This window comes from Hyperolius riggenbachi, chromosome 8 (genome assembly GCF_040937935.1).
Source record: "Hyperolius riggenbachi isolate aHypRig1 chromosome 8, aHypRig1.pri, whole genome shotgun sequence".
Classification (NCBI taxonomy): Eukaryota; Metazoa; Chordata; class Amphibia; order Anura; family Hyperoliidae; genus Hyperolius; species Hyperolius riggenbachi.
The window spans coordinates 295145395-295169857 of NC_090653.1; the positions used below are offsets into that span (position 1 = coordinate 295145395).

The following is a 24463-nucleotide window of genomic DNA, read 5'->3' on the forward strand; positions in this document are numbered from 1 at the left end:
CTGCTTATCTGAAACACGATTCCCTGCTCACTTGTGTTTACAAGCAAGGCTGAGGTGACTCAGCGATTGGAGGAGACAAGAAAAAAAGTAAAGGGCAGAAATGACATCACTAGTTAGCCTTAACTGTGGGCAAAAGACATGGCCCCCACCAGGAACAGAATTCTCGTAATTTACTATCTAACATTCACTGAAAGCAAAATGTGGACAGTATAATACATGTTATGTAAGTAGGTAAAGTATTTATCTACTTATATATGTGTTTTTTCCCTGGCATAGTATGGCTGATCCTACAGTCAGTGAAGAAATCCAGGAGAAATGCAGAAATATGGAGTGATGTTTCTCTTTACGGGAGTTCCATTTATTTCTGTTTTTGGGAATTGCTGGAAGTTTATTTTAGTTTTTTAGCTGCTGGGATCAGATCTCTGAGAGTCTTGCACAGAATACTGACGTGATTTCTTGCGCTGTGTTTGTGTTATTGTATATTGCAGTAAACATTTCCATACATGCAGAATAAGCAGATTATCCCTGTAAGTGACACATAATATTATAATTAATGCCGAAATGACCCTCAGAATCGTCTCACACGGGATTATCCGCTTATAAGGAAGGAATTTGTCCGTCGCGTATGTAAATCTTCCTCCGCCTTCTCTGGAAACGAATAATAAGCAATAGAGATCTGACATCGTTTGTAACGACACGTGTTCCGAATAAATACACCGCAACGCACGGCGTAGACATCAGACGGCGTCCCGGCGTGTAATTGTAACCAGAGGACAAACATTCTGAAAAGCACTCAAAAAATAAACCGCTCTGTGATTGAATGAGGCTGGTGCGGCCCTCACTGCGCTCCGATCCGCACGTTTCCATGCCCGATACATGATACATGAAAGAAATATGACCGCTGCGTAGCAATCCCTGTATTCTCAGATCCACATAATCTAATAATCTAGTCATACCCCGAGTCCACTTAGAAACTTTTGGTCCCAGAGCCTTCTGTCATGCTGCTCCTACGTTATGAAACTCCTTACCTCAACAGATCAGGAAAGCTCCATCTCTGGACGTGTTTAAATCCAGACTGAAAACCCACCTGTTCAGTTTGGCATTTGCAGAAATATAACTTTTGTTGTGTGAATACTTCATCCTACTAATTACTGAATCTGAGAGAGCCTAAGCGCTTTGAGTCCTATGGGAGAAAAGTGCTATAGAAATGTTATTGTTATTAACATAGAAGACAAGCTACGAAGACTGGTCCCACCGCCTCACTCACAACTACTTTATACATACTATATATTATTATTATAAAACGCCAACAAATTCTGTGGCGCTGTACAGAGGAAAAAACAATGCATCAGCGAGTCTGTACCTAAATGTGGTGAAAATGTCTTAACAAAGACCCTGAAAAAAGGCAATATACTTGTATTACAGGCATCTCTTCCCTAGTATGTACGGTATAAGCTGTTACTCTGTGCCTGTACTGATAGTAAACTAGCTGCAGCGTGTGCTGATCTCTGCTACCTCCAGTATGTACAGTATAAGCTGTTACTCTGTGTCTGTACTGATAGTAAACTAGCTGCAGCGTGAGCTGATCTCTGCTGCCTCCAGTATGTACAGTATAAGCTGTTACTCTGTGCCTGTACTGATAGTAAACTAGCTGCAGTATGTGCTGATCTCTGCTACCCCCAGTATGTACAGTATAAGCTGTTACTCTGTGCCTGTACTGATAGTAATCTAGCTGCAGCGTGTGCTGATCTCTGCTGCCTCCAGTATGTACAGTATAAGCTGTTACTCTGTGCCTGTACTGATAGTAAACTAGCTGCAGTATGTGCTGATCTTTGCTACCCCCAGTATGTACAGTATAAGCTGTTACTCTGTGCCTGTACTGATAGTAAACTAGCTGCAGTATGTGCTGATCTCTGCTGCCTCCAGTATGTACAGTATAAGCTGTTACTCTGTTTCTGTACTGATAGTAAACTAGCTGCAGTGTGTGCTGATCTCTGCTGCATCCAGTATGTACAGTGTAAGCTGTTACTCTGTGCCTGTACTGATAGTAAACTAGTTGTAGTGTGTGCGCTGATCTCTGCTACCTCCGGTATGTACAGTATAAGCTGTTACTCTGTGCCTGTACTGATAGTAAACTAGCTGCAGTATGTGCTGATCTCTGCTACCCCCAGTATGTACAGTATAAGCTGTTACTCTGTGCCTGTACTGATAGTAAACTAACTGCAGTGTGTGCTGATCTCTGCTACCCCCAGTATGTACAGTATAAGCTGTTACTCTGTGCCTGTACTGATAGTAAACTAGCTGCAGCGTGTGCTGATCTCTGCTGCCTCCAGTATGTACAGTATAAGCTGTTACTCTGTGCCTGTACTGATAGTAAACTAGCTGCAGTATGTGCTGATCTCTGCTACCCCCAGTATGTACAGTATAAGCTGTTACTCTGTGCCTGTACTGATAGTAAACTAGCTGCAGTATGTGCTGATCTCTGCTACCCCCAGTATGTACAGTATAAGCTGTTACTCTGTGCCTGTACTGATAGTAAACTAGCTGCAGCGTGTGCTGATCTCTGCTGCCTCCAGTATGTACAGTATAAGCAGTTAATCTGTGCCTGTACTGATAGTAAACTAGCTGCAGCGTGTGCTGATCTCTTCTACCTCCAGTATGTACAGTATAAGCTGTTACTCTGTGCCTGTACTTATAGTAAACTAGCTGCAGCGTGTGCTGATCTCTGCTCCCTCCAGTATGTACAGTATAAGCTGTTACTCTGTGCCTGTACTGATAGTAAACTAACTGCAGTGTGTGCTGATCTCTGCTCCCTCCAGTATGTACAGTATAAGCTGTTACTCTTTGCCTGTACTAATAGTAAACTAGCTGCAGCGTGTGCTGATCTCTGCTACCTCCAGTATGTACAGTATAAGCTGTTACTCTGTGTCTGTACTGATAGTAAACTAGCTGCAGTGTGTGCTGATCTCTGCTGCCTCCAGTATGTACAGTGTAAGCTGTTACTCTGTACCTGTACTGATAGTAAACTAGCTGCAGCGTGTGCTGATCTCTGCTACCTCCAGTATGTACAGTATAAGCTGTTACTCTGTGCCTGTACTGATAGTAAACTAGCTGCAGTGCGAGCTGATCTCTGTTACCTCCAGTATGTACAGTGTAAGCTGTTACTCTTCGCCTGTACTGATAGTAAACTAGCTGCAGTGTGTGCTGATTTCTGCTGCCTCCAGTATGTACAGTATAAGCTGTTACTCTGTGCTTGTACTGATAGTAAACTAGCTGCAGTGTGTGCTGATCTCTGCTGCCCCCAGTATGTACAGTATAAGCTGTTACTCTGTGCCTGTACTGATAGTAAACTAGCTGCAGTGTGTGCTGATCTCTGCTCCCTCCAGTATGTACAGTATAAGCTGTTACTCTGTGCCTGTACTGATAGTAAACTAGCTGCAATGTGTGCTGATCTCTGCTGCCTCCAGTATGTACAGTATAAGCTGTTACTCTGTGCCTGTACTGATAGTAAACTAGCTGCAGTGTGTGCTGATCTCTGCTGCCTCCAGTATGTACAGTATAAGCTGTTACTCTGTTCCTGTACTGATAGTAAACTAGCTGCAGTGTGTGCTGATCTCTGCTACCTCCAGTATGTACAGTATAAGCTGTTACTCTGTGCCTGTACTTATAGTAAACTAGCTGCAGTGTGCGCTGATCTCTGCTACCTCCAGTATGTACAGTATAAGCTGTTACTCTGTGCCTGTACTTATAGTAAACTAGCTGCAGTGTGTGCTGATCTCTGCTTCCTCCAGTATGTACAATATAAGCTGTTACTCTGTTCCTGTACTGATAGTAAACTAGCTGCAGTGTGTGCTGATCTCTGCTACCTCCAGTATGTACAGTATAAGCTGTTACTCTGTGCCTGTACTGATAGTAAACAAGCTGCAGCGTGTGCTGATCTCTGCTGCCTCCAGTATGTACAGTATAAGCTGTTACTCTGTGCCTGTACTGATAGTAAACTAGCTGCAGTGTGTGCTGATTTCTGCTACCCCCAGTATGTACAATATAAGCTGTTACTCTGTGCCTGTACTGATAGTAAACTAGCTGCAGCGTGAGCTGATCTCTGCTACCTCCAGTATAGGCTGTTACTCTGTGCCTGTACTGATAGTAAACTAGCTGCAGTGTGTGCTGATCTCTGCTACCTCCAGTATGTACAGTATAAGCTGTTACTCTGTGCCTGTACTTATAGTAAACTAGCTGCAGCGTGTGCTGATCTCTGCTCCCTCCAGTATGTACAGTGTAAGCTGTTACTCTGTGCCTGTACTGATAGTAAACTAACTGCAGTGTGTGCTGATCTCTGCTCCCTCCAGTATGTACAGTATAAGCTGTTACTCTTTGCCTGTACTGATAGTAAACTAGCTGCAGCGTGTGCTGATCTCTGCTACCTCCAGTATGTACAGTATAAGCTGTTACTCTGTGTCTGTACTGATAGTAAACTAGCTGCAGTGTGTGCTGATCTCTGCTGCCTCCAGTATGTACAGTGTAAGCTGTTACTCTGTATATGTACTGATAGTAAACTAGCTGCAGCGTGTGCTGATCTCTGCTACCTCCAGTATGTACAGTATAAGCTGTTACTCTGTGCCTGTACTGATAGTAAACTAGCTGCAGTGTGTGCTGATCTTTGCTGCCTCCAGTATGTACAGTATAAGCTGTTACTATGTGCCTGTACTCATAGTAAACCAGCTGCAGCGTGTGCTGATCTCTGCTGCCTCCAGTATGTACAGTATAAGCTGTTACTCTGTGCCTGTACTGATAGTAAACTAGCTGTAATGTGTGCTGATCTCTGCTGCCTCCAGTATGTACAGTATAAGGTGTTACTCTGTGCCTGTACTGACAGTAAACTAGCTGCAGCGTGTGCTGATCTCTTCTGCCTCCAGTATGTACAGTATAAGGTGTTACTCTGTGCCTGTACTGATAGTAAACTAGCTGCAGTGTGTGCTGATCTCTGATACCCCCAGTATGTGCAGTATAAGCTGTTATTCTGTGCCTGTACTGATAGTAAACTAGCTGCAGCGTGTGCTGATCTCTGCTGCCTCCAGTATGTACAGTATAAGCTGTTACTCTGTGCCTGTACTGATAGTAAGCTAGCTGCAGCGTGTGCTGATCTCTGCTGCCTCCTGTATGTACAGTATAAGCTGTTACTCTGTGCCTGTACTGATAGTAAATTAGCTGCAGTGTGTGCTGATCTCTGCTGCCTCCCGTATGTACAGTATAAGCTGTTACTCTGTGCCTGTACTTATAGTAAATTAGCTGCAGTGTGTGCTGATCTCTGCTACCTCCAGTATGTACAGTATAAGCTGTTACTCTGTGCCTGTACTGATAGTAAATTAGCTGCAGTGTGTGCTGATCTCTGCTGCCTCCCGTATGTACAGTATAAGCTGTTACTCTGTGCCTGTGCTAATAGTAAACTAGCTGCAGCGTGTGCTGATCTCTGCTACCTTCAGTATGTACAGTATAAGCTGTTACTCTGTGCCTGTACTGATAGTAAACTAGCTGCAGTGTGTGCTGATCTCTGCTGCCTCCCGTATGTACAGTATAAGCTGTTACTCTGTGCCTGTACTTATAGTAAATTAGCTGCAGTGTGTGCTGATCTCTGCTGCCCCCAGTATGTACAGTATAAGCTGTTACTCTGTGCCTGTACTGATAGTAAACTAGCTGCAGTGTGTGCTGATCTCTGCTACCTCCAGTTTGTACAGTATAAGCTATTACTCTGTGCCTGTATTTATAGTAAATTAGCTGCAGTGTGTGCTGATCTCTGCTGCCCCCAGTATGTACAGTATAAGCTGTTATTCTGTGCCTGTACTGATAGTAAACTAGCTGCAGCATGTACTGATCTCTGCTACCACCAGTATGTACAGTATAAGCTGTTACTCTGTGCCTGTACTGATAGTAAATTAGCTGCAGTGTGTGCTGATCTCTGCTGCCATCAGTATGTACAGTATAAGCTGTTACTTTGTGCCTGTACCGATAGTAAACTAGCTGCAGTGTGTGCTGATCTCTGCTACCTCCAGTATGTACAGTATAAGCTGTTACTCTGTGTCTGTACTGATAGTAAACTAGCTGCAGCATGTGCTGATCTCTGCTGCCTCCAGTATGTACAGTATAAGCTGTTACTCTGTGTCTGTACTGATAGTAAACTAGCTGCAGTGTGTGCTGATCTCTGCTGCCTCCAGAATGTACAGTATAAGATGTTACTTTGTGCCTGTACCGATAGTAAACTAGCTGCAGTGTGTGCTGATCTCTGCTACCTCCAGTATGTACAGTATAAGCTGTTACTCTGTGCCTGTACTGATAGTAAATTAGCTGCAGTGTGTGCTGATCTCTGCTGCCTCCAGTATGTAGTGTCGCTGAGATCTGAGCGTTTGGCGTGATGTTGGGAAGCACTGCTGTAAGGAGTTAAAGCTTCCCCGGCACATATTTTTAGCCGCTGATTTGGGCGCTTGGCCAGGGCGAGCAGCTTAGGTAAGCAGCCAGTGTTTGGGTTTGCCATTGAATGAAAACAAATGACATGGCAGTCGGAGCCCCGGGGAGAGCGGCCCTGCGAATTATGAGACAGAGTTGCCGGTTGCCTGGGAACCGCGCGAGGTTCTCACAAAGACGGGCCGGTTTCCAGCCAGTGTCCGCAGGTGACAGGCCGACCGGCCCTGGGAACCCGACCAAGAGGAGCTGTCATGCTGTGACCTCGGCAGGACCGGCTGCGTCCGATTACAGCGCCTCATCCAAGCAGCGGAGATCCTCCCCGAAAACCAGCGCTGGATAAAATATATAGACTGAGGGCTCAAACCCACTAGAGCAATTTTGGGAGCTGTTAGGGAGCGATTCAAACCACCAGCGATTTCCCTAAACGCTCAGCTAATGTTAATGGATGGACCAAATTCCACTGGAGCGATTGCGATTGCCAAATCATAAACGCAGGACATGCAGCATTTTTCGCGTTTAGCGTTAGCGTTTCTGCCATGTAAAGTATATAAACGCTGGTGTAATCAACGCCTGCACAGAGCGGCTTTGCTAGCATTTTGAAATGACTGCACACTGCAAACAAATTAAAATTAATTGGAAGGACCAATCAGAGTTAGAAACGCGAATCATTAATCGCTATCACAATCGCTACCCAAATCACCAGAAAACGCTCATGAAATCGCTAGCAAAACGCTCATGCAAGTTGCTAGAGATAGCGCTTTGTAGTGGGTTCCAGGCCTGACGGTGAGAATCTGCAGGACTCGCTGGACTGAGACAATCACCTGATGCGCTCACACAAGTGTATGTATGTAGAGAATCCCTGTCCTTCCCTTCCAACTAACCCTATGATTGGGAGAAACCTAAGCCTCTAGTGTCACCTCTGTCCCCCCTATGCCTCTAGTGTCACCTCTGTCCCCCCTATGCCTCTAGTGTCACCTCTGTCCCCCCTATGCCTCTAGTGCCACCTCTGTCCCCCCTATGCCTCTAGTGCCACCTCTGTCCCCCCTATGCCTCTAGTGCCACCTCTGTCCCCCCTATGCCTCTAGTGCCACCTCTGTCCCCCCTATGCCTCTAGTGCCACCTCTGCCCCCCCCCTATGCCTCTAGTGCCACCTCTGTCCCCCCTATGCCTCTAGTGTCACCTCTGTCCCCCCTATGCCTCTAGTGTCACCTCTGCCCCCCCCCCCTGTGCCTCTAGTGCCACCTCTGTCCCCCCTATGCCTCTAGTGCCACCTCTGCCCCCCCTATGCCTCTAGTGCCGCCTCTGTCCCCCCTATGCCTCTAGTGCCGCCTCTGTCCCCCCTATGCCTCTAGTGCCGCCTCTGTCCCCCCTATGCCTCTAGTGCCGCCTCTGTCCCCCCTATGCCTCTAGTGCCGCCTCTGTCCCCCCTATGCCTCTAGTGCCACCTCTGTCCCCCCTATGCCTCTAGTGCCGCCTCTGTCCCCCCTATGCCTCTAGTGTCGCCTCTGGTCCCCCCTGTGCCTCTAGTGTCGCCTCTGTCCCCCCTGTGCCTCTAGTGCCGCCTCTGTCCCCCCTGTGCCTCTAGTGCCGCCTCTGTCCCCTCTGTGCCTCTAGTGCCGCCTCTGTCCCCCCTATGCCTCTAGTGCCACCTTTGTCCCCCCTATGCCTCTAGTGCCGCCTCTGTCCCCCCTGTGCCTCTAGTGCCGCCTCTGTCCCCCCTATGCCTCTAGTGCCACCTCCGTCTCACCTATGCCTCTAGTGCCACCTCTGTCCCCCCTATGCCTCTAGTGCCGCCTCTGTCCCCCTATGCCTCTAGTGCCGCCTCTGTCCCCCCTATGCCTCTAGTGCCGCCTCTGTCCCCCCTATGCCTCTAGTGCCGCCTCTGTCCCCCCTATGCCTCTAGTGCCGCCTCTGTCCCCCCTATGCCTCTAGTGCCGCCTCTGTCCCCCCTATGCCTCTAGTGCCGCCTCTGTCCCCCCTATGCCTCTAGTGCCACCTCTGTCCCCCCTATGCCTCTAATGTCCCCCTCCATGCCGCCTTTGTCCCCTGTGCCTCTAGTACACCCTCATTGCCTCAACTGTCCCCCCGTTCCTCTAGTGTCCCCCCCGTTCCTCTAGTGTCCCCCCTGTGCCTCTAGTGTCCCCCCCATGCCGCCTTTTCCCCTGACCGTCTAGTACCCCCCTGTGCCTCCACTGCCCTCTCCATGCCTCTAGTGTCCCCTCCATGTCAGTTTTGTCCCCTGAGCCTCTAGTACCCCCTTTAGCCTCCACTGACCCCCCCCCCCCCCGTCCCTCTAGCATCCCTCTCCATGTCACCTTTGTCCCCACCATGCTATTTCTGTCCCATGAGCCTCTAGTACCCCCTCCATGCCGCCTCTGTCCCCCCTGTGCCTCTAGTGCCCCCCTCTGTGCCGCCTCTGTCCCATGTGCCTGTAGTGTCCCCCTCCATGCCGCCTTTGTCCCCTATGCCTCTAGTGTCCCCCTCCATGCTACCTCTGTCTCTCCCCTGTGCCTCTAGTGTCCCCCTCCATGCTACCTCTGTCCCCTATGCCTCTAGTGTCCCCCTCCATGCTACCTCTGTCTCTCCCCTGTGCCTCTAGTGTCCCCTTCTGTGCCGCCTCTGTCCCATGTGCCTGTAGTGTCCCCCTCCATGCCGCCTCTGTCCCCTGTGCCTCTAGTGTCCCCCTCCATGCCACCTCTGTGCCTCTAGTGTCCCCCTCCATGTCACCTCTGTCCCCTGTGCCTCTAGTGTCCCCCTCCATGTCACCTCTGTCCCCTGTGCCTCTAGTGTCCCCCTCCATGTCACCTCTGTCCCCTGTGCCTCCAGTGTCCCCCTCCCTGTCACCTCTGTCCCCTGTGCCTCTAGTGTCCCCCTCCATGCTACCTCTGTCCCCTGTGCTTCCGGAAGTGACGTCAGATGTTAGAGCGAGGAGTATGCGGTGGAACGCATGGAAGGTATGTATCTGCCCGCCACTGCCCACACTGTAACTAGCTGGAGGGGAGCGCAGAGGGGAGAGCCCCGAGGTGAGGGAGAGGGGGGGACCTTCCCCTCTCCCTGCCGACTGTGGCCAAGGCTTTCCCCTCATGCTGCCAGCCCCCACAAAACGGCCCCGAGCGGGCCCCAGGGAGGGGGGGGGGGAGGGGGGGCCCACTCTGAAATTCTGCAGGGGGGCCTGGCGGGGCCTAGTTACATCCCTGACTCAGTCATATAAAATCTACTGTAATTCTTGGATCTTAATTCAGCCATATTTTCTTTTCAATGCTTGCACAGGAAGCATAGGTCCCATCAGTTATTGCAGATACGGTACTGATAGTGTGCTCCTCTGTCCACATGTCTGTGCAGCCGGGATGATGCTGTAGCATTGCAGCCATGCACAAGCATGTCACAGATGACAGGCAATTCCCTCAGTAATCAGGCAGCAGCATACACAGGAAGCATAGGTCTCACCAGGTAATGCAGGTACAGCACTGATAGTGTGCTCCTCTGTCCACCTCTGTGCAGCCTGGATGATGCTGTAGCATTGCAGCCATGCACAAGCATGTCACAGATCACAGGCAATTCGCTCAGTAATCAGCAGTGGCTGGATAGTGTAATGGTTAAGGGCTCTGCCTCTGACACAGGAGACCTGGGTTCAAATCTAGGCTCTGCCTGTTCAGTACGCCAGCACCTATTTTCAGTAAGGAGTTTCTTAGGCAAGTCTCCTTAACACTGCTACTGCCTACTGAGTGCGCTCTAGTGGCTGCCTCGCAAGCGCTTTGAGTCCGACAGGAGAAAGGCGCTATACAAATACTGCCATTGCCATTATAATCAGGGAATAGCTAACACAGGAAGCATAGGTCTCACCAGCAGATGCAGGTACAGTACTGATAGTGTGCCCCTCTGTGCACATGTCTGTGCAGCCTGGATGATACTGTAGTGTTGCAGTCATGCACAAGCAAGTCACAGATGACAGGCAATTCGCTCAGTAATCAGGCAATAGCTAACACAGGAAGCATAGGTCTCACCAGCAGATGCAGGCACAGTACTGATAGCGTGCTCCTCTGTCCACATTTCTGTGCAGCCCGGATGATGCTGTAGCATTGCAGCCATGCACAAGCAAGCCACAGATTACAGGCAATTCGCTCAGTAATCAAGCAGCAGCTTGCACAGGAAGCATAGGTCTCGCCAGCAGATGCAGGTACAGTACCAATAGTGTGCTCCTCTGTCCACATTTCTGTGCAGCCTGGATGATACTGTAAGCATTGCAGCCATGCACAAGCAAGTCACAGATTACAGGCAATTTATTGTATTTATTGTATTTATAAAGCGCCAACATATTACGCAGCGCTGATTCCCTCAGTGATCAGGCAGCAGCTTACACAGTCTCCGACTGACGTATGATGCATGCCCAGGGGCGTACCTGGGTAATATAGAGCCTATGGCAAACACTAAAATTGCGCCCCCTCCCCCTTGGTCAGAGCCCCTTTCCCCTCTAAAAACAGCATCCTTTCTCGCGTACATGTGTTACGGTTGCCTGTAGTTTTTGCCTCTGGATGTTGCTGAAGTTACTTTTTTGTAAATGTCTCTTCTTATTTCCTCTCTGTCCTCTTTTCTAACACTAAGCCAAGTGCGGCCTACATACCGTAGTCATGTTCCCCAGATAACAGAAGTGATCTGGGGCACAGTACAGGGACAGACATGGCGCCCATGGCACAAGCCGTGCCTGCTCCCCTCTAGATACCCCTCTGTGCATGTCCCGCCCACTTTCCACTATAGCCGGATACAGAATACCGCAGGAGCCAAAAAACAAACAAACAGGTTTACTATAACAGATGTTGTAGCTGGGTTTACTATATCAGGCAATGCTCCCATGTACTTATAATGGGGCTTGGCTGGGACCTGGACATTTAGTTTACTATACCCAAATTATTACTATATCAGAGTTTAGTATAACCAGATTATACTGTAATAATAATAATATTGAGCGACCTCTGGATGCCACTGGCTGGTGTCTCAAAGGCAGCCGCAGCCCTCTGCAGGTCACTAGTGAGAATTACACTCACTGTCTGACACTGCGCATTATTGCAGCTATTGTGAATTCATAAACAAGGGCTCTTTCACGCAAAAAAACAGCAGAAAAGAACGAGGATCGCAGCATGGCGTCTCCCAAAATGTAGACGCAAATCGTACCACAACCATCCCCCAATCACCCCTCCCCCAGTGTGAGACCGTGCTCAGGGAAGATCAGAGACCTCCTAAATTATTCAGGAAGAATCTGAACAGGAGAAATAGCCAGACACAGATAATTCATCATTTACTCCAGGCAACAAAGAGTCTTGCCTGAGACATCAGTGTAGTTGGGGGTAGTGTTGTCCGGATCATGAACGATTCGGATCTTTTGTGAGTCGAATCATCCGAATCATCAAAATGAGTGATTCGGATCGCAAAGGGGGCGGGGCCAGGAGCGACACGCCCCCTCTCAGCGGGCAGCGGGGTCCTGGAAGCAGAGCAGAGATGGATCGCCCTGTTGGAGGGGAGGCAGCCTTGCACAGCCACAGGTAGATGAGAGAGAGAGGACATCGGTGCCACTGCCAGATATGTGTAGAGCACACATACTGGCTATAACGTGCTGCTCATTATAGGCTGTCTGTTCCGTAGTTGTGCACAGTGATCACTTTGGAAGCTTTTGGCTCAGCTCAGTAACGTTACAGGCAGCGTGCTGGGCTTGGACAGGGCAGGCACTGTGATTGCTGTGCAATATGATCCTCCTGCACTGCTCTATACAGCTGCACTTCTGGGAATGCTTTGGGGAATGGGAGTTGGGAGTATACAGATGAACATATAGGTGAAATATATGTAAAGCATATGATTGCAGCATGTGGGTATTGTGTGCACACATTTCTGCTCTCTGCTCGTCCCTCCTCCCTCCTCTGTCCACTCCCTGCCCTCTGTCTATCTTCTCCCCTTCTCTGTGTGTCCACCCCCCTCCCCTTCTCTGTCCACTGCAGGGAAATACCTGTCCTGCTATTCATTTCACCCCCGAATGCTTCCATAGTAAAAAGATCCGAACTTCGCATTTCTAGTTGGGGGGGGGGGGGGGGGGGGGAAGTGTTCCTATAAGGGATGTATGTTTGGGGGATGCATCCTATAATAATCCGTACTGTAGACTATGCCTCTGGATGAAGGGTGTGACTACAATCAATGGAGGATCCTCCATGCACCAATAGATTCTGCTGCAGCAAAAACTGGGTGTGGTCACTGTAGTCTATGGGTGTGGCCAAATAGCGGATGTTCACCCAATGGTGTAAAATGGACAATACATGTACTGCTTTCTACAACAACTGATACAAGATAGCAATAGGGGGTGCAGAGGTTGCGATTGCATCGGGGCCCTTGGGCCAGAGGGGCCCTCCCTCATCTGCAGTATTAGCTCTCTATTGGTCCTGTGCTCATAATAAATACTTCTATAGATACTTGGAATAGTAGTGATCAGTAACAAGCTGCTCCCCATCCCCTTCTTGCACCTCTGACACTGTAGTTGCCATTGGCAGGTTTTCATGCACCATATCAATTGTTACGTATAGCGTGCTTAGGGGGCCTCCAATGTAAAACTTGCATCGGGGCCCACAGCTCCTTAGCTACGTCACTGTTCAAGAATCTTAAAGAGACTCCGTAACAAAAATTTCATCCGGTTTTCTTCCATCCTACACATTCCAAAATCTATTCTAATGTGTTCTGGCTTACTGCAGCACGTTCTACTATCACCATCTCTGTAATAAATCAACTTATGTCTCTCTTGTCAGACTTGTCAGCCTGTGTCTGGAAGGCTGCCAAGTTCTTCAGTGTTGTGGTTCTGTGATGCATCTCCTTCCTCCAGGCCCCTCTCTGCACACTGCCTGTGTATTATTTAGATTAGGGAAGCTTCTCTCTTCTCTCTCTTATCTTTTACAAGCTGGATAAATCCTCCTCTGAACTGGCTGGGCTTTCACATACTGAGGAATTACATACAGGCAGAGCTGTCTGCACTCTGCAGGAAGAAACAGCCTCACACTTCAGTGGAAGATAGCTGCAGGGGGAAAGAAACACACAAATGATCTCTTGGGATTCAAAAGGAAGGCTGTATACAGCCTGCTTGTGTATGGATGTATTTTCTATGTGTGGACATGCTGTACATCAACCTACTTCCTGTTGTGGTGGCCATTTTGTTTGTTTATAAACAAACTTTTTAAAACAGTTTTTAACCACTTTTAATGCGGCGGGGAGCAGCGAAATTGTGACAGAGGGTAATAGGAGATGTCCCCTAACGCACTGGTATGTTTACTTTTGTGCAATTTTAACAATACAGATTCTCTTTAAATCATAAATAAAAAGCATGTCCCCCCACCAAACAACATAATGATGCAGAATTTCTCTCGCAAATAGCTTCATAAGACAGTTAATGTCCTTCAAAAAACATAATTAGGCAGTGTGTATCCTAAATAACAGTGGTACAGGGCCAACGTGAGCTATCCAAATAACAGAATTACACATCACATCCCCTCAAGTAACTGAATTAGGCTGTGTGTACCCTAAAGCAACATAATTATGCAGCATGTCCATCAAACATCATTATCAGGCAGCGTATCCCCCTTAAATGACAACTGTAGTGAGAAATATATGGACACTGCCATTTATTTCCTTTAAAACAATACCAGTTGCCTGACAGCCCTGCTGGTCAGTTTGGCTGCAGCAGTGTCTGAATCGCACCAGAAACAAGCATGCAGCTTATCCTGTCAGATCTGACAATAATGTCAGAAACACCTGATTAGGGCTGGACAATTTATTGGGGCAAGACGATCACGTGATTGTCAAAGCTGCAGTTACCCCGGCGCTGCAGGTACCTGCTCTCCTCCTGGCCCCCTCCTCCAGTAAGTCCCGATCCCCCTCACTGCTTTGCCCTGTGGTAAGCTGCTGTTAGTGTTGCCCAGTATCGGCTGATACCAGGTAGGGATGCCACTCTTCCTGTTACAGGCCTTGCTGTCACTGAGCAATACTTGTTGCCTCATCACGACGGGTCATAGAACAGCAATGCAGTGAGGGGGATTGGGACTTACTGGAGAAGGGTGCTGGGAGCAGAGCAGGCACCAGCGGTGGCGAGGTGGCGACTGCGGGGGGGATCTGCCTATATACACTAAAGGAGGGATCTGCCGATATACACTGAAGGGGGGAATCTGCCTATATACACTAACGCAGGGAACTGCCTAAATACACTGAAGGGGGGATCTGGAATAGGGCTAAATGATTTATTGGTTCTAAACCAAAATCGCCATTTGGGGCAAGACAATCAAGTGATCGTCAAAGCTGTGCAGCTGGGTGGGCTGGCCACAAGGAGGCGGCTCTCAACACTCCCGGTAGCTCACTATCTCCTCCCACCTGCGTCATCAGCTGGCCGGGCCGGCCAAAAGGAGGTGGCACTTAACACTCCCAGTGGCTCACTCTCTCCTGCCGCCTACATCATCAGCTAAGTGCTGCAGAAGATGTCAGTGCTATATAAATACATAATAATATGGTAGGACATTAGACTATGACTATGGTAGGATTAGAGTGTGAGCTCCTCTGAGGACAGTCAGTGACATGGCTATGTACTATGTAATGTGCTGCAGAAGATGTCAGTGCTATATAAATACATAATAATAATATGGTAGGACATTAGACTATGACTATGGTAGGATTAGAGTGTGAGCTCCTCTGAGGTTAGTCAGTGACATGACTATGTACTCTGTAATGTGCTGCAGAAGATGTCAGTGCTATATAAATACATAATAATAATATGGTAGGACATTAGACTATGACTATGGTAGGATTAGAGTGTGAGCTCCTCTGAGGTTAGTCAGTGACATGACTATGTACTCTGTAATGTGCTGCAGAAGATGTCAGTGCTATATAAATACATAATAATATGGTAGGACATTAGACTATGACTATGGTAGGATTAGATTGTGAGCTCCTCTGAGGACAGTCAGTGACATGACTATGTACTCTACAGTATATAGCACTGACATCTTCTGGAGCACATTACAGAGTACAGTCATGTCACTGACTGTCCTCAGCAGGGGTGCTCATCCGGATATCCGGGTAACCCGGATATCCAACCTTTTTTCAGCTATCCGACCTCTGATCTGGATTCCGGATACCTGGGCAAATCCTGATAGCTATCTGCAAATAGTTGGCTGGGCTATGCGGATATCCGCGGATATCTGACTATTTAAATACTGTAAGAGGTCCAGGACGTCCTGGGAGCCAATCAATGGGCTCCCAGCAGAATCCCTAGCAACCAATTACAGAGGGGAACCCTGGCCAGCCCCACCTGATCTCATTGAGCCAATCAGAGGGCTCCCAGCCTAAACCCTGGCACCCAATCACAGAAAGGAACACTGGCCAGTCAACCCCCCCCCCCCCCCCCCCCCGTATAATAAGGAGGGCTGCCATGGTGAGACATCTTGTCCTTGCTTGTGAATGCTCACTGAGAGACATACTCCAGTGCTGCTGGCCTAGCAAAGTGCCACGTGCAAAGTGCCAAGCGCAAAATGCCACGTGCAAAGTGCCACGTGCAAAGTGCCACTTTGCACGTGTAACTTTGCATGTGTTTGCACATGGCACTTTGTACGTGGCACTTTGCACTTGGCACGTGACACTTTGCACGTGGCACTTTACACTTTGCACGTGTTTGCACTTGGCCCGTGGCACTTTGGACACAATGTGGGCTGCACGACCGCTGTCTGGAACCTAGGCCTGATGTTGACAGCCATTTTTTGTGTGTGTGGGGGGGGGGGGATTTAAGTCCCAACATCATCAATTAGTGTTCCCCTTTAAAAAATAATGATGCTACATGCCTCATTTACCCTAAAAATGTTTTTAAAGCAATTTAAAGGGCACTTCCGGGTTTTCTATCCAGATATCCGAATTTGCCCGGATATCCCGGATAGTGGGGTCAGATATCCAATCCGGGTTGGACACCAAAATGGCCAAATATGGATATCTGACCAGGATCCGGATATCTGGGTATTCGGATCCGGCCCAACACGGATTTTGAAAAGGGGTATGTGAGCACCCCTGGTCCTCAGAGGAGCTCACACTCTAATCCTACCATAGTCATAGTCTAATGTCCTACCGTATTATTATTATGTATTTATATAGCACTGACATCTCCTGCAGCACATTACAGAGTACATAGTCATGTCACTGACTGTCATCAGAGGAGCTCACACTCTAATCCTACCATAGTCATAGTCTAATGTCCTACCATATTATTATTATGTATTTATATAGCACTGACACCTTCTGCAGCACATTACAGAGTACATAGTCATGTCACTGACTGTCCTCAGAGGAGCTCACACTCTAATCCTACCATAGTCATAGTGTAATGTCCTACCATATTATTATTATGTATTTATATAGCACTGACATCTTCTACAGCACATTACAGAGTACATAGTCATGTCACTGACTGTCCTCAGAGGAGCTCACACTCTAATCCTACCATAGTCATAGTCTAATGTCCTACCATATTATTATTATGTATTTATATAGCACTGACATCTCCTGCAGCACATTACAGAGTACATAGTCGTGTCACTGACTGTCCTCAGAGGAGCTCACTCTCTAATTCTACCATAGTCATAGTCTAATGTCCTACCATATTATTATTATGTATTTATATAGCACTGACATCTCCTGCAGCACATTACAGAGTACATAGTCATGTCACTGACTGTTCTCAGAGGAGCTCACACTCTAATCCTACCATAGTCATAGTCTAATGTCCTACCATATTATTATTATGTATTTATATAGCACTGACATCTCCTGCAGCACATTACAGAGTACATAGTCGTGTCACTGACTGTCCTCAGAGGAGCTCACTCTCTAATTCTACCATAGTCATAGTCTAATGTCCTACCATATTATTATTATGTATTTATATAGCACTGACATCTCCTGCAGCACATTACAGAGTACATAGTCCTGTCACTGACTGTCCTCAGAGGAGCTCACACTCTAATCCTACCATAGTCATGGTCTAATGTCCTCCCATATTATTATTATGTATTTATATAGCACTGACATCTCCTGCAGCACATTACAGAGTACATAGTCATGTCACTGACTGTCCTCAGAGGAGCTCACACTCTAATCCTACCATAGTCATGGTCTAATGTCCTCCCATATTATTATTATGTATTTATATAGCACTGACATCTCCTGCAGCACATTACAGAGTACATAGTCATGTCACTGACTGCCCTCAGAGGAGCTCACAATCTAATCCTACCATAGTCATAGTGTAAAGTCCTACCATATTATTATTATGTATTTATATAGCACTGACCTCTCCTGCAGCACATTACAGAGTACATAGTCATGTCACTGACTGTCCTCAGAGGAGCTCACACTCTAATCCTACCATAGTCATAGTCTAATGTCCTACCATATTATTATTATGTATTTATATAGCACTGACATCTCCTGCAGCACATTACAGAGTACATAGTCATGTCACTGACTGTATTCAGAGGAGCTCACAATCTAATCCTACCATAGTCATAGTCTAATGTCCTACCATATTATTATTATGTATTAATATAGCACTGACATCTCCTGCAGCACATTACAGAGTACATGGTCATGTCACTGACTGTCCTCAGAGGAGCTCACACTCTAATCCTACCATAGTCATAGTGTAATGTCCTACCATATTATTATTATGTATTTATATAGCACTGACATCTTCTGCAGCACATTACAGAGTACATTGTCATGTCACTGACTGTCCTCAGAGGAGCTCACACTCTAATCCTACCATAGTCATAGTCTAATGTCCTACCATATTATTATTATGTATTTATATAGCACTGACATCTCCTGCAGCACATTACAGAGTACATAGTCATGTCACTGACTGTCCTTAGAGGAGCACACAGTCTAATCCTACCATAGTCATAGTCTAATGTCCTACCATATTATTATTATGTATTTATATAGCACTGACATCTTCTGCAGCACTTTACAGAGTACATAGTCATGTCACTGTGTGCCCTCAGAGGAGCTCACAATCTAATCCTACTGTAGTCATAGCCTAATGTCCTACCATATTATTATTATGTATTTATATAGCACTGACATCTTCTGCAGCACTTTACAGAGTACATAGTCATGTCACTGGCTGTCCTCAGAATCTAATCCTACTGTAGTCATAGCCTAATGTCCTACCATATTATTATTATGTATTTATATAGCACTGGCATCTCCTGCAGCACATTACAGAGTACATAGTCATGTCACTGGCTGTCCTCAGAGAGGCTCACACTCTAATCCTACCATAGTCATAGTCTAATGTCCTACCATATTATTATTATGTATTTATATAGCACTGACATCTCCTGCAGCACATTACAGAGTACATAGTCATGTCACTGACTGTCCTCAGAGGAGCTCACATTCTAATCCTACCATACTCATGGTCTAATGTTCTACCATATTATTATTATGTATTTATATAGCACTGACATCTTCTGCAGCACATTACAGAGTACATAGTCATGTCACTGACTGTCCTCAGAGCAGCTCACACTCTTATCCTGCCATAATCATAGTGTAATGTCCTACCATATTATTATTATGTATTTATACAGCACTGACATCTTCTGCAGCACATTACAGAGTACATAGTCATGTCACTGACTGTCCTCAGAGGAGCTCACACTCTAATCCTACCATAGTCATAGTCTAATGTCCTACCATATTATTATTATGTATTTATATAGGACTGACATCTCCTGCAGCACATTACAGAGTACATAGTCATGCCACTGACTGTCCTCAGAGGAGCTCACACTCTAATCCTACCATAGTCATAGTCTAATGTCCTACCATATTATTATTATGTATTTATATAGCACTGACAGCTTCTGCAGCACATTACAGAGTACATAGTCATGCCACTGACTGTCCTCAGAGGAGCTCACACTCTAATCCTACCATAGTCATAGTCTAATGTCCTACCATATTATTATTATGTATTTATATAGCACTGACAGCTTCTGCAGCACATTACAGAGTACATAGTCATGCCACTGACTGTCCTCAGAGGAGCTCACACTCTAATCCTACCATAGTCATAGTCTAATGTCCTACCATATTATTATTATGTATTTATATAGCACTGACATCTCCTGCATCACATTACAGAGTACATAGTCATGTCACTGACTGTCCTCAGAGGAGCTCACACTCTAATCCTACCATAGTCATAGTCTAATGTCCTACCATATTATTATTATGTATTTATATAGCACTGACATCTTCTGCAGCACATTACAGAGTACATAGTCATGTCACTGACTGTCCTCAGAGGAGCTCACACTCTAATCCTACCATAGTCATAGTCTAATGTTATTATTATGTATTTATATAGCACTGACTTCTTCTGCAGCGCTTTACAAACATACTTTCTGGGGACATTTGGTTGCTAAGTTACCATTGCAGCCATGGCGGTCACAAGTTTGGTCAGTGGGTCGCTGTTACAGAACCATCCCCTGCAGAAGGTCCAGGCACAGGAGCACCTTCTCCCCAGGCAGCCCCCCTCTGACAGCACCATGGCCTGGCTGCCCACCCGGGACTTCCACAATGCTTGTGCCTGTGCTGGAATTGTCTGCTCCCTGTGCTTGTCTCAAGTCATCTCTCTGTAGCACTGCGTTGGTCATGTGTCCTACTGCCATTGCCATGGGAACCACAAATCATTCTGGATACATCATTCAGCGTGCTCGGCGCATAAAGCGGACTTGATTTGAAGTTTGGATCTGTGGAAATGAGGGGAATGATGGGAAAACAGGATGTGATGGGGGGCTGATCATTTGGCTGTGGTGAACGTTGGAGGTATTAGGCTGCAATAGTTTCCCATGCCCCCATGTGACCCTGCATCATCATCCCCTGTCTAGTGACCCTGTGTCATCATCGTCCTCTGTCCAGTGTCCCTGTGTCATCGTCACCCTTTGTCCAGTGACCCTGTGTCATCGTCATCCTCTGTCCAGTGACCCTGTGTCATCGTCATCCTCTGTCCAGTGACCCAGTGTCATCGTCATCCTCTGTCCAGTGACCCCGCATCATCATCCTCTGTCCAGTGACCCAGTGTCATCGTCATCCTCTGTCCAGTGACCCTGTGTCATCATCATCCTCTGTCCAGTGACCCAGTGTCATCGACATCCTCTGTCCAGTGACGCTGTGTTATCATCAACCTCTGTCCAGGGAACATGTGTCATCATCATCCTCCTCTGTCCAGTGTCTCTGTGTCATCGTCATCCTTTGTCCAGTGTCCCTGTGTCATTGTCAATCTCTGTCCAGTGTCCCTGTGTCATCGTCATCCTCTGTCCAGTGACCCTGTGTCATCGTCATCCTCTGTCCAGTGACCCTGTGTCATCATCGTCCTCTGTCCAGTGACCCAGTGTCATCGTCATCCTCTGTCCAGTGTCCCTGTGTCTTCGTCACCCTTTGTCCAGTGACCCTGTGTCATCATCGTCCTCTGTCCAGTGTCCCTGTGTCATCGTCACCCTTTGTCCAGTGTCATCATCATCCTCTGTCCAGTGTCCCTGTGTCATCATCATCCTCTGCCCAGTGACCCTGTGTCATCGTCATCCTCTATCCAGTGACCCCGCATCATCCTCCTCTGTCCAGTGACCCAGTGTCATCGTCATCCTCTGTCCAGTGACCCTGTGTCATCATCATCCTCTGTCCAGTGACCCAGTGTCATCGACATCCTCTGTCCAGTGACCCTGTGTCATCATCATCCTCTGTCCAGTGACCCAGTGTCATCGTCATCCTCTGTCCAGTGACCCTGTGTCATCATCGTCCTCTGTCCAGTGTCCCTGTGTCATCGTCACCCTTTGTCCAGTGACCCTGTGTCATCGTCATCCTCTGTCCAGTGACCCTGTGTCATCGTCATCCTCTGTCCAGTGACCCAGTGTCATCGTCATCCTCTGTCCAGTGACCCCGCATCATCATCCTCTGTCCAGTGACCCAGTGTCATCGACATCCTCTGTCCAGTGACCCTGTGTCATCATCATCCTCTGTCCAGTGACCCAGTGTCATCGTCATCCTCTGTCCAGTGACCCTGTGTCATCATCGTCCTCTGTCCAGTGTCCCTGTGTCATCGTCACCCTTTGTCCAGTGACCCTGTGTCATCGTCATCCTCTGTCCAGTGACCCTGTGTCATCGTCATCCTCTGTCCAGTGACCCTGTGTCATCATCGTCCTCTGTCCAGTGACCCTGGGTCATCATCATCCTCTCTCTAGTGACTACAAATAATACATTTTGTATGAAGTCCTTACCTGCCAGGTGGCCGGAACCTGCTCCATCCCAGGCGTCTTCAGCCTCCGCAGCTCCGCCAGTGCCCAGCACCACCGCCAACAGCAGCGCCCCCAGGTGGCAGACAGGCCAGGGGGCAGATCCCTGCTGTCTCCTCATCTCTGCATCCAGCTCCTGCAGGAATAGAGTCTCTAGTGCAGCAGGCAAAGTATTAGCAGCCCCTCCACAATGGCTGCACAGTCTTCCCAGCCCTTTAATAATAATCAGAGGTAATATCTCAGCAGTCAGTTCCCTCTATCCCCAGACAAAGCCTCCTGCCTGTTGCCTCTCCGCTAGCTCTGCTTTCTCAGCTGGACCGGCGGCTCCTCTGGGAGGGAAGCTGCGAGTAACTGGGGGGGAGACACCAGGCACCCCCACTCTTCATCCTACACTGAGAAAATGAGACCCCCAAACTGAGGAGAGACTTTCTGCACTCTGCAGCCTCCAGACAGTGAGAAGGCTGAAGTGTAGCTGCACAGACTCGCCCAGTGCAGGGCTCAGCCTATCAGCTCATACAGGGCCAGACCCCCCCCCCCCCTCCAAGCTATGGGAAGATGCACAGGTGGGGGCTGTACCTGTACAGAGGGGTCTCCGCTGGGGGGGCTGCTGCTGGCTTCTCTCCAGCACAAATCACTGATTTCAGAAACTTGCTCCAACAAAGGAAGTTATTTTTGGTGATTTTGTTTAGCTTCGTACCTGAGGAGTCGGGATACAAGATGTGGAGCAGAAGCAGGATAGGGGGGCACTTTCGGGGGGGGGGGGGTATGGACATTTTCTTGTGAAATTACTGGCAGAAAATAACAGTGCTGTTGGTTCACCGACTCTTTTGAAATAAAACATTTATTTTATTTTTTTTAATACAGACATTAAACTTTTTCTTAATCTCAATCGCTGGCAAGTTTGCAAGATTTTCATCCAATTTTAAATCGTTCTGCAAGAATCTAACAAATCAGATTCGCCAAACTGGAACGTTTTGTTTCGACTAAACGATCATAAATCGAGGTGGGTTTTTAAAGACGGCTATCGGTAAAAAGTGTCTTTCAAATGATATTTGGGGCTAAAATTCATTGAGTTTTTTTTACCTCACTTGGTTGACAATAATCGTGCTAACGCTGATAAGGTGGCAATTTATGATCGTTTACAATGAACGTGGCCACGCGGTGAATGTCGATTTCATGCAGATCTCTCGCTGGTCGATACCGGGTGACTGCGATACGCTTGCCGATCAGCGACATGCTGGTGTGGCGCCGCCCTATGAGGAGTTCCTGCAGCAGCGTTGAAATTTTGCTCGCACATTCCTTCACAAATTGCCCCAAAAATCTCTTAGCGCTAGCGATTGTTTTGCGGTGCAAACTAAGCCTGGAATACACCTTCAATTCTGATTGGACAGTTTTACCGCGTCCATGCAATTTGTGGGATTTTGTCTACTATGTAGCTTGTGTAGGTAAGCTCTAGTACAACATGGAGGCAGGGCCGGATCTGTACTCTTTACTGCCCAAGGCCAGTCACCAGCCGCCCCCTTCAGTATAGGTAGCGAGTTGACCCCTCCCCCTTTCCCTCCAGTATAGATAGCCAAATGACCCCTCCCCTCTTTCACTCTAGTATAGGTACCCTGATGATCCCTCCCACTCCCGATTAGGTAGCCTAATGAATCCCTTAATCCCTTTCCCACTCCCCCTCTTTCAGTACAGCTCACCTCCACACCGCAGCAGCCATCAGTGTCACTCATTTCTCTGCTCGTCTTCAGTGCAGAAGCTTCCTCTTCCTTTCCGTCTCCAATGCTGCCCAAGTCCGTAGCTGCCCGCCAACGTGCACAGAGAGTAAGGTGGCTGCTGCACAGGTGGCTGGCGCTCACCTGATCCCACTGAATTGCTGCATTTGCAAGCTTGCAAATGCTGAACCAGTTCAGCCTGCTGCTTTGGTGCCCTTGCTCCTGTGGTGCCCTAGGCTATGGCCTCGGCGGCCTTCCTAAATCCGGCCCTGCATGGAGGTGGTAAAATGTGTCAGTGATTGGTCAATCAAAATTGAAGGTCTGTAGTAGACTTACATGATATTGGGGCTAATTCAGTGTGAGACCGAGCATATACATTTTACTCGCTTATCCCTGCTAATGACCCCCATTTGCCCCACAATTATAAAGAGCAGTACATACACACAATTGTTATTGGCCAGTTGTACCCCCTCCATGTAGTAGGAGGATTACCTGCATAATCTGCTCATAGTATTTACATTCTGTTGGCCAGCATACTACATGGAGGTTGTATAATTATCCAGTCATTGGACAATCACAATATGTGCATACACCTTTAAGCCTGGTACACACTTTCAATTATGATTGGCCAATCACTGACCGATTGTACCCCTTCCATGTAGTATGCGGGTCAGCAGATAGTGAATACTATGAGCGGATTGTGTAGGTAAATCCTTGTAGTACATGGAGGAGGTAAAATTGGTCAGTGGTTGGCCAATCATAACTGAAAGTGTGTGCAGGCTTTAGTCTCAGTACTTCTCAGCTACTCACACTGGCATTGGTCACTATAGCGATTAGACTGGCATACGTCACCATGGCGATCACACTGCCATTGGTCACTATAGCGATTAGACTGGCATACGTCACCATAGCAATCACACTGCCATTGGTCAC

General features: G+C 47.6%; 1 protein-coding gene across 1 annotated transcript in view; it reads right to left on the reverse strand.

The window, feature by feature from the left end:
• LOC137527510 (collagen alpha-1(V) chain-like) overlaps nt 1-22231 on the reverse strand; it is a 276687-nt gene extending 254456 nt beyond the window's left edge. The window contains exon 1 of the mRNA XM_068248028.1: nt 21804-22231. Coding sequence (XP_068104129.1) covers nt 21804-21939 — 136 coding nt within the window. The 5' untranslated portion in view covers nt 21940-22231. The remainder of the gene's footprint in view (nt 1-21803) is intronic.
• Between the last annotated feature and the right edge of the window lie 2232 nt (nt 22232-24463).